We start from the raw sequence: 10,494 nt of genomic DNA on the forward strand, positions 1-10,494 counted from the left end.
CAGAGAAGGGGAAGAGGGTTGGAAGGAAGCGTGTTTTAGGAGAATCTGTTTAATCTGAATTTGTAAGTAAAAGGCTCCTAAACCTTCAGTTCCCTCATTAATGACCGCAGACCCGCCCCCCGCAGAGCACAGGGAGTTGTCCCTGGGAACCTGGGTGTGTGGGCATTTGGGTGGGAGAGTCAAGGGTCCGGCTTTACCCTCCTCCAATTTCTGGGGTGCAGAGGCAAGCATCCAGTGGCTAGAGTGTCCGCCTTGGCCCCCATTAGCCTCTTTGGGGCAAAAAGTAGGCCCTAGGAGATCTAGGGCCCCACACCGGCAGTGCTACAAGCTTCACAGGTGGGGTTCCCGCCATCTATAGTGCTGGGAGTGAGGGGGGCATTCAGAGGTGGGAAAGGGGGCACTGAAGCTTTCATTTTGCCCTGATGCAAGTGGCAACTCTGGACACTAGCTGCTGCTCCTAACTCACCCCCAGATTGCCTTAGAATGGTCCCTGTGTGGAGGTTTTGGGGTGAATTTTTACTACAAGAGGGGACAGAACTCCTGTGAGAATAGGGAGGTTCCAAAAAGAACCCCCCTCCCAGCTGGATGCTTGTGCCTCCTCCGCCTGATTGCCCACACTGCAAATCGCACCCTTTCTCAGATTGGGGTTTCCCAAAAAATCGAGAAGGAGAAGAAAAGAAGATGGCGACTGAGAAAAGCGTTGCTGGTGGAGCAGCCATGAAGAAATGCAATAAATTCCTTGTTGTTTTATGAAAATTTACAACTTTGTGATAGAAGTTTATGAGTGGTTGAATCCAGCGATTGGCCAGCGCCGGTCATGTGGCCGGGCAATCGTGAACATGAACTTTTTATCATTTCCCTGGTGGTTATAATGCAGCATTCTTTTGGACACCACACCTAGGTCGGAGCACTGTCGTCCTTCAGGGCTCCAGCCTCTTGATATTTTTATACTTCAGTATCAGCTCCATAAAGCAAAAGAGAGAGAGGAAAAGCGAGGGGGAGAGGAAAAAAGAGAGAGAGAGAGACAGAGAGAGAGAGAGAGAGAGAGAGAGAGGGCGAAGGAGGGGTGGGAATTACACAAAAGAGAAAACCAAAAATAATTTTAATTTCTAAGTTAATTTGCTTGCTGATCTGGGATTTTAGTCATCATGGAGGGTAAATGGACAATCTGCCCAGGACTGCAGCCTGATACCATTTTTCAAAGCCAGAACTTACTCCATTTTCTATGCAAATATCAGAAAAGCGAACACCCTCTCTTCCCAAGTCAGAGAAGGGGAAGCAACGGCTCTCAGGTTGGGACAATATTATCTGGAAGATGAAGAAGAAACCGAACGCTCTCTCTCTCTCTCTTTTTTTTTTCTTTCCTTTCTCTCCACCCCCTTCAATCGGAGGAAAGAAATCCCAAGGTCTGCAAAGGTAAGAGAAATTCTACAATTTCTTCTTATTCTTTTGCATCGATTTTTACAGGGCGTGGGGCTTGGGTTTGTCTCTCTCTTCCCCCCGGCCAAGACGGGGCTGAACCCCACCTCTGGGCGCTGCAGGGAGAAGCTTCTCAGGACATTCGGTGGCCGAGAGAGGGGTGGATGCTCCCTGGAGGGGGAGCAGGGCAGGGAGACGGGAGGAGGAACCGAAAGGGGCCATGGAGGCGAGCTCTAAGTCGCCTTTTTAAGCTGGGAGGAGAGGTTTAAGCGAGGGGGCTGCAAAAGAGAGGATGGGGATGTCTGGGCTTCGGGACGCCGGCAGAAGCCGGTTGCGACGGCCTCTGTGGGTTTGCGCCCCCTCCCCCTCCACCATCCTTCCCTTGTTCCGGCCTCCCCCAATTGCCCCCGCGCAGTTCTCTTGCCCGGTGCGGGTATCGGGTATCCGTGGTTTCCCGGCAGCACTGGCACAAGGGGCGGTGGCGCTGAGGGACGTCCTGGTCTCTGGAGGGCCTGGAATCTCCGCAGAGGCCAGCGAGGGCGAGGAGGCGTCTAGAGAGACACAGAGAGAACAATTCACAGAGAAATACTCATTATCTCCCTTCGGAGATATTTCTGAAATTAAAGGGCTGTGGGTGGAGGCACCCAAATCGAGGAAGACCTCCCAGGAAGCATGCCTGAAAATGCCCAGGTCGTTCGCCACTCCCGCAGGAGGGAGCCTCGCTCTGCAGGGAGACAATTTTGTGGTTTTTAACGCGGTAGGTTACAGCGTGTTGATTTCTGTGCAATATTGGTTCTATCACTTGTGTTTTATTGGTATGGATTTCGGTGGAGGAGAAAATTGCCGTGTGTGTCTTGATGTGGAAACATTTCAAACTTTCCTAGATCCAAATGTGGTGATTGTGAAGAAGCTGTTTAACACGTTGTTTGAGGCATGCAAACAAAAGAGAAAAACAAAAACAAAAAAAAGAGAAGAATAAAACTAAAAGAAAATCCCATTAGGGGACCTGATGGTGTCCGGACCAGAAAGCTGCCTGGCACTGAGCTCAGACAGCTAATCCTGTCCCTCCGGCGCCTGATTTCATTCCCCAGCCAGGCCTCCGGGGGCGGGGGTAGGGGGGAGAAGAACCGTAGGGCGGGAGGCCGAGATTCCTAAAGTAGCTGGTGGGGTTGAAAAAGGCACAAGTCGCTAGGTGAGGACTTAAAAATAGAGAGGGCTTCTGGGGAAGCTGCCAGACGACAGATAAGGGACTTAGGGCGCGGAGAGCAGGAGAGACTGTGATTTAGTTTGGTTTGCAGGAATAGGTGATTGCTTTCCTCTTTTTAAAGAGCAGATGCAGAGCATTCAGCCTCGGGCCTCTGGTTGCCCAGGGATTTGGGGTCTGGGTGTGTGTAGGGGGATATTGACCCTCTCAATCCTGAGCTGAGAAGAGAGAAGCGGCCACTTGTGGCGCTGGAGGGGGGCCCCTGGAGGCACAGGTAGATGCCCTCGAAGCAGGCCCGGCATGGGTGCCTGAAGGGACTCCTCGGCTGCGTAGCGAGAGAAGGTCTCGGCCAGCACCCACGGCACTAAGAGTCTATTCTCAAAGGAAAAATTCCCCAAACCCACCCAGACTAAAGGTCTTTTTCTCCTGTAGTCTTGGCGGGGTATAAATCATCCCTCAGACAGTTTACTCTGACCCAAATTATGCGGTTTGCTGCCATCTACCGTCCGTTTGGAGACATGCGGCTTCGGCGCCGAATGCCCCGCGACACTGCCTGAACCGTGCCCGACGACTGGAGCCCCCGCCGCTCTGGTTCGGCGGGCTTCTGGGGACGTCGGCCCAGATTGACGGTTTCCGTTGGATCTTGGTTCCCGCCTGCCCGCGTGTGAATTGGAGAACAAGCGTCCCCTCCCCCTTGTCAGCCTCATCCCAGCTCCAAACCTGGCGGCTGGCTGAGGGAAGCGGCTTTTTCTAGGGCATATTTAAAAAGGACTACTACTTACTTCATCCCGCCCGCGGGCAGGTGGCCCTGAATCAAAGGATTGGGGGATCAGAGTCGAGAGCCCTCTCCCCGCTATCCCCCTCCAAGCTCAAGAGGGGATCACCAGGGCCGCTAGGGAGATCCGAGGCCAAGGCTGTTCAAGGTTTATTTGGTTTTCTTTTCGGCTAAGGGAGGGGTCCCGCAGGGGAGGCGCTGGCCCGGGCAGTTCCGCTCGGTTGTCAAAAGAAAAACCGAGTCTGTTTTCTCCGGGTTGGGTGGTGGGTCTTGCCAGTTTCTTGGCCATTTGAGTCTGTGGTGAAGGAATTGAGCCGAGTTTTCTGGAAACTGTTGGTGTCTTGCAAGTGAGTGCGCGTCCCCTTCCCTATTCCCGATCATGTCAAGCGAAATCGACACAAATATGCTTTGGGAAAAAACGGGGAGTGGGAGTGGGGATCAATCAGTAAGGAACCCTAACCCTTGTAATTTCCGTTCCTGCCGGACCCCTCATACCCACTTAAGCCGACTGCTTTCCCAGAAGCGGGTGGCGAGGGCGGGGGTACGCGCCGCTGCCGCCGAGTTTGAATATTGGCCCCTGTTTCACGGGTTACTGATTAGCTCGGGCTTTCAAGCCGCAGGAGGAAGCTCTGGCCGCTCCTTTCAAGGTGCTGTGGCCCCAGTTCCTGGGCGGGGGCTCCAGGAAATTGCTTGCGGTGCCAGGCAGGCCGAGGTGTTACTAGGGTCTGGCCCGGAGCTGCCGAGGTCGAGGGGCCCAGCGGTACTGGGGGCAAACGCGGGGGCTGCGGCCCGGAGTCTTTGGCGCCTCTCGAGTCTGGGCCGCGGGAGCAGCCCTTTCAGCTCTTTAGCAGGGAGTGACTTTCTGGCGGCTAGAAGGCCCGGCCCAGTGCTGGAGGCCCCGAGGGAGCGCTCTCCGAAGGTCTTGGGCCGCTCGGAGGATTTTTTCTTGTGGACAATCCGAAGGACAGATGGGGAGGGTAAGGCGGCTGGTATAGAGGATTGAAACCCTTAAGGGCTCTTAGCGTGCCCAAGGACCTGGGGAGAGGGAGCTGAGCTGCCACTGCTCCCCCCTCCATCAGAGAAGATGCCGTTCATTTGCATAATGGAAGTGTCTTTGTACTGTGCTTTGGACTGGCCAATTTTAAGGCAATGTTCTCTCTGAACAACTCTCAAAGAGTGGGAGAGGCCACACTGCTCCCTCTGGGAACAGTTGTGTTCCCCAAAACCAGAGAATCACAGAGTCTAGGGGAAGAACTGGGTTGAGATGTTTGAATTCACCCCACCCCGATCACAGTTGGGAGTGGGGTGGGGGAAGGTGCCCACAGTCCTAAGAGCTGGGGGTGGGGGGAGCTTTGCAGCTGAGAGGAAGTGGGAAGCCTGGACAATGTCTCAATCCCCTCCCCTCCACACACCTACTGGCAAATATCCTCCCTGAGATTACCGGTGCAGGAGAATTTTACTCCAGAGCTGAACACAACTTAGACTTTTCCCTGGGAGCTGGAATGTTTGTACGTCCACAGGCCCACAGGGTCATAGCTCAGAAAATTACAATTATAAATCCTGCCTGTGGGATTTCTATGCAATCCTTCTGCTGTGTACTCCAGACTTAGTACACGTTTATATCCACCTCTCCATACACACACTTTCTCGTTGAGCAGGGGGAGACACCCCAGACCTGCCGATGGCTGTGCCCACTGTGTATTTACATATTCCCCCTTGGAGACAGACAGACGGCAGTGGACGGAACCACAGACAGATTCACAGAGATCTGGCTCCAGAAGCCAGGCGGCCTCTGGCCCGGCCCTGCCTGCCTGCTCTTTCTCCCAAACAAACGGATCAGACGAATAAACGCTCATAAATACCTCTGGGCTTAGATAAGAGCGATGAGGCGCTATTTCCTTTCATGCCGGACTCCAGGCGCCCAGGCTCTGCCTTTGCGGCTCCATCTCACGACAGGCAACCTGCAGAGGTGAGGTTAATTTGGGGCTATGACTCTAAGGATAAGGTGATTATTCTCGTGTTTCTATCACAGGGGAAGACTTCCTCCCTCACCAAATCTTATGTTATCCAGGCTTCATGGAAAAGCCCACACCATCCAGTCCTAGTATGAGGATATTGTGGCCAGAGATGAGGCACAGAGGGCTGAGGCCGAAGGCCCCGCCTCAGTAACAAGGAGGAGGGAGGTACACAAGGCACTCCCCCCACCCTGCTCCTCCAGCCCAAATGTTCCCCATTCCTCTCCAGGAGTGGGCCTAACCACAGCTGGACTAGAGCACTTATGAATCTCCATCATTAGGAGGCTTGAGTTTATTTTCTTAAATCTTGACAAAACCCCCCAAAGAGTTGGGCTAGGAAGTGGTTGATGGGACAACTGGGAATAGCCACTTAGCCATGAAGTTGCAGCCCAGAAGTTGTCCTGAGTTCAGGGAGCCTTGGAGGCCACTTTGCAAGCAACCAAGTTCCCACCCTTGGTCACCAACTTCAGCCCTCTACCTCTTTTCCTAACGTCTTGTGCCATCTTCAGTGGGCAGAACTGTCCCATAAAAAGGAGTCCAAAGAACAAATCAGAGAAGGGTCAGCGCGGCCCCTTCATCATCAGGTTTTGTCTCCCACCCTGGCCCGTTCCTGGCCCCAGGTCCAAAGGTTGTCACCCTTTATGCCTAGCCTCCACGTGCACATTAGAATGTTGAAAATACACCATGGCTGAGTCTTCCAGCCTGCCTCCAACGCTCATTTTCCTTAGATGAGAGAGAGAGAGAGAGAGTCAGAGATGTACACACTCTCTCACACCAAAGCTTGTAGGCAGCAAGCTGGTGATACAGACATGAGATGTGGTAAGGATTATAGAGATGCTGAGAGACAAACAGAAGGGTAGTGAGCATCTAGAGAGGGGATACGGAATGATAGTTGTAAGCTGCCTGCTGCAACCCCAGGAGGACCCAATCCCCCTCTCTCCTTATAAAACTAAACAAGAACCAAGTCTTGAGAAAGAATTAATTTTAAAGAGAACTGCCAGCTTCTGGAGAGACCTGGAAAAGGAGCAAGGGCTCCTCTCTTCCCAGTGGTCTCTGATTGTCTCCAATATCAGGAGGGTTTGAGGACCCAGAACTGGAGGAGGGAACAATTTCTTCCCTGAACCCAGACTTACTGAAACACCTTTGATTCTTAAGAATCTATAGCCCAGTATATTCTAATGTCTTTTGGGGTAGGAGGTGGGGTGGAGGGAGGGTTGCAGGCAGGATAGGGATCAGACAACCTAGGTTGGAGGATGCCTTTCACCCCTCCTCTCCCTATCCCCCTCTTCCCCGTGCCCCTTCCTGTGCCAAGAGCAAGCAGTACATACTAGAACCAGGCAAGATGTCTTGGGCAGCGGCAGCGGTAGCCTTCCCAGAAGCTCCTAGCCTAGCTGCACAACCAGAGGGAGAAGCTTAGCCTCAGACCCTGCTCCCATTTCCCAGCCTTCTGGGTCCTCTGGGCAGCAGGCTCTGGCCTGTCTCTCAGACCATAAGAGTTGCAGAGAAGCAGGAATAATAAACCCAGGCTTGGAGGAGATGGAGTAGATCTGAGAAACAGGAAAAACGTTTTTCAAACCCTGGGAAGGAGAGGGTTTCTTCTTTGCTTCTCGCTTTCTGAAAACAATGCTGATCAGTGGAGAACTCTTCTCCCCTTCTACCAGTACAAACCCCGAGAAACCAGCCTTCTCCTTTAGTTCTCTTCTAAGGAGATTGAGATTCAAGATTCAGAGATATTTACCCACCTTCCCTGGGGGGAATAACCCCTGCCTTGCCTAACCCCAAGCAAATCAGGGGTTAACTTCTCTGAAAACACAATTAACTTTTTCTTATTCTGCGTGGGGAGGGGAGGGATATATTTATTTGATCACTGGGGGATGGGGTGGTATCAATCCAAGTGCTCCCTCCTCCCTCAAAGGCACAGACGCCTCTTTCGCAGACCCTACGTAGGTGGAACAGGACGGGTTGTGCTGTTGGGGAGAGAGAGAGAGAAAGCAGAAGGAGAAGAAGGAGGGGGGAAAAAAAGGTTGATAGGTTTGTGCGCGGGTCCCTAGCGCGGGCTGCGCTCCTCCTGGGTGCTATTTGACAATTCCTGCCTCTGCCATTGGTCAGTGTTGGATCAGATGGTTGTATTTCCTTCTGGCCCTCACTGGCACCTCGCCATCCCCCCTCAGCTAAAACCCAATCTCAGATATACTACTAATAGGCGCGGCGCTCGGACTATAAAACACGACAAATCATAAACCCGGCGGAGCAGCAGCGGCCGCGCGCGCCTCCCCTCCCAATGAGTTCCTATTTCGTGAACTCCACCTTCCCCGTCACTCTGGCCAGCGGGCAGGAGTCCTTCCTGGGCCAGCTCCCGCTCTACTCGTCGGGCTATGCGGACCCGCTGAGGCACTACCCCACGCCCTACGGGCCCGGGCCCGGCCAGGACAAGGGCTTTGCAGCTTCCTCCTATTACCCGCCGGCCGGCAGCGGCTACGGCCGGGCGGCGCCCTGCGACTACGGGCAGACGCCGCCCTTCTACCGCGAGAAGGAGTCGGCCTGCGCGCTTTCGGGTGCCGACGAGCCGCCCCCGTTCCACCCGGAGCCGCGGAAGTCCGACTGCGCGCAGGACAAGAGCGTGTTCGGCGAGGCGGAGGAGCAGAAGTGCTCCACCCCAGTCTACCCCTGGATGCAGCGGATGAATTCATGCAACAGTGAGTGAGGCTTGCTGCGGCCGCCGCGACCCCCACGGGCCCCCCTCCCGGAGCCAGAGCTAGAGAGCACCCCCTTCTCCTCCAGAGAGAGCGTCTCGGGTCGGAGCTCAGGAAGATTGGGCGCCTGCACTGGTCTCCCGCGCTGCCCTCCCGTCCTCAGGAGTTGCAAAGTTTGCAAAGTCCCAGATGCACTCCGAGTCAGGGGGAATGAGTGGGTTCTCCCGGAGCGCCAGGCCGCAGCCGGGATTCTGGGTCAGGGAGGCGGGCAGGGGCCGCAGTCACTGGCTGGGCTCTCCCTATCGCCCCCATCTCTGGTCCGATCCCCCCACCCCAAGACTGTTCATTAAAAACGGAGTGCGTCATGGGAAGAGGGGCGGCGTGACGCTGGCGAGGGAGGGTTGAGTCTGTCCCGGACTGGTTTTCCCTGGGGGTCGGGGGCTGGGGAAAGATGAGGCACCAGGAAAGGGGTGGTAGTCAGAGGAGGGAGGGAGAATAAGGAGAAGAAAGAGAGGGAGCAGGCGGAGGGGAACAGAAGGAGAAGCAGGCGCCGGGATCTCAGGTTGGATTATTTGTCGGCCTTAAATCCCAAATTGATGTCCATTAAAGGGACACGAAAGTGAGGAGCCCTTAATGCCAACTACGGATCGATCTACGTCATTACGGATTAAGGGCCGGAATCTATCACAGGATGGTGGGGGAGCCAGATGGATGGAAAGAAAAAATGCGGCTAGGAAGAGACATACCTGGCCAGTGCTTTCCCAGCCCCTCCCCCTAGGCTCAGGTGGGATTTAAAACTGCTCCTCCCATCCCCCCACCAAGAATCTAGACAGAAGGCATAAGCCTAGGAGACCTGGAGGAAATCTGGAGGGGGCGCTGGAGGAGTGAGGAAGGAAGGGGGGCAGGGAAACAGGGAGAGTGGAGGGCGTCCCGGGACAGGCTAGAGTCCCCGTTCGAGGGTCAAGTGGGGGAGGGGGGCTCTGGCCCTGGTGACCCCAGGCCTCAGCATCTCTTCTCTGCGTAACAGGTTCCTCCTTTGGGCCCAGTGGCCGGCGAGGCCGCCAGACCTACACGCGCTACCAGACGCTGGAGCTGGAGAAGGAGTTTCACTACAATCGCTACCTGACGCGGCGGCGGCGCATCGAGATAGCGCACGCCCTGTGCCTGACGGAAAGGCAGATCAAGATCTGGTTCCAGAACCGGCGCATGAAGTGGAAAAAGGAGAGCAAACTGCTCAGCGCGTCTCAGCTCAGTGCCGAGGAGGAAGAAGAAAAACCAGCCGAATGAAGGCGCTGGAACGGGGCGGGGGGACGCGAAGGGAGAGGCCTTCGGGGAGCCGAGGGCATCGGAGAGCCCCGAGAAGGCTCTGCGGGCGGGGGAGCCTGGGGACCTGCTCTCCAGCGCGCGACAGGCGGGGCCACTGCTCTCCTGGATGCCCCCGCCCGCAAAGCTCTCGCTGGGCGCTGGGAGGCCGCGCTGCCTGAGCCCAGCCAGCACCCCAGCGCCCCCTCCATCCCCGTGGAACCTCCTCAGCCCAAAGAGGCTCCCCCGTGAGAACTGAGGACCGGACTCACTTGATATTTCCTGGAAGCAGAGCAAAATGCTCTTGTCCGTGTCGCGTCTCATTTCGTCCATGTCCCCCGTGCACGGTTCAATGGTAGATTCGCAGTCCCCTCAGCGGGGGCCTTGAAGACTCCCTGACCCCAGACCTCTCTCCCAGCCCCTCCCCAAAGCCACTGGAAGGAGCACATACTACCTAGAAGTAAGAAGAGGAGCCTCAGAAGAAAACAAAGTTCTATTTTATTAATTTTCTATGTGTTGTGTTTGTAGTCTTCTCTTAGCTCTGGACGTGAAATACTTCGGTAATAATATTAATATTATTAATAATGATAATAATAATAATAAAGACGTAAAACCTCACTGCTGGGTCACCTCTGCTCCTCCCCTGCCACTCCCCTACCCCCACCGCCACCCCTGCGTCCCCGCGCCGGAAACTCCGCAGCGAAGGCAGGAGCCCTGGTCGGCCCCAGAGGGCTCGGAAGTTACAGTTGCGATAAAGGCTGCAGCGGTTCGGCCCAGGCTCCAGCGCCTCGCCTCGCCGGTGCTGAGGCTCACAACGGCTTCTCCTGGTGCGGAATTGGGGGACGGAGAAGGGCCGTTTCCCTCTTAGTCTCTAGCATTTCCTCGTTTGTCCGTGGCACGAGGGACGCCACCAAGGCCCTCCAGCCGGGAGCTCTTGCAGAGACTGAGCCAGGCGGGTCTCAGTGCCTCAAGCAGCGCTGTTCTGTCCACAGGATCGTCAAGGCCCGTGGTCTTTGGCCTGCCCACACGGCCTGGTCTCCGCCGGCCTTGGCCCTCGGCTCCTGGCCTAAATTGGGGCCACCGGAT

The 10,494-nt window shown here is 55.4% G+C and overlaps 2 protein-coding genes across 6 annotated transcripts in view; both read left to right on the forward strand.

The window, feature by feature from the left end:
• Positions 1–1,282: 1,282 nt before the first annotated feature.
• The window catches only part of HOXB3 (homeobox B3), a 55,670-nt gene continuing 46,458 nt past the window's right edge, over positions 1,283–10,494 (forward strand). For 3 of the 4 annotated variants that reach the window (XM_032616631.1, XM_032616638.1, XM_032616636.1), the window contains exon 1: positions 1,301–1,416. The gene's annotated coding sequence lies outside the window, so the exon portion shown is untranslated. Of the gene's footprint in view, positions 1,417–10,494 lie in introns of all 4 variants that reach the window. The other variant, XM_032616634.1, reaches the window with a different exon arrangement.
• On the forward strand, positions 1,335–10,026 carry HOXB6 (homeobox B6). 2 transcript variants are annotated; one of them, XM_032616648.1, is made up of 3 exons: positions 1,335–1,416; positions 7,585–8,109; positions 9,134–10,026. In XM_032616648.1, exons 2-3 carry the CDS (start codon positions 7,695–7,697, stop codon positions 9,391–9,393), a joined length of 675 nt encoding a protein of 224 aa, XP_032472539.1. In that variant the 5' UTR covers positions 1,335–1,416; positions 7,585–7,694; the 3' UTR covers positions 9,394–10,026. The 2 variants fall into 2 exon arrangements, with proteins under 2 accessions (XP_032472539.1, XP_032472538.1); XM_032616647.1 differs by lacking the exon at positions 1,335–1,416 and having other exon boundaries at positions 2,556–8,109.

The sequence above is a fragment of the Phocoena sinus genome, chromosome 20, assembly GCF_008692025.1.
Source record: "Phocoena sinus isolate mPhoSin1 chromosome 20, mPhoSin1.pri, whole genome shotgun sequence".
Lineage (NCBI taxonomy): Eukaryota > Metazoa > Chordata > Mammalia > Artiodactyla > Phocoenidae > Phocoena > Phocoena sinus.

Bases quoted from the DNA above. Each gene is read 5' to 3' on its own strand.
- HOXB6 (XM_032616648.1), top strand. From the start codon at position 7,695: ATGAGTTCCTATTTCGTGAACTCCACCTTCCCCGTCACTCTGGCCAGC. The intron at 8,110-9,133 runs GTGAGTGAGGCT...TCTGCGTAACAG, and splicing joins GCGGATGAATTCATGCAACA to GTTCCTCCTTTGGGCCCAGT.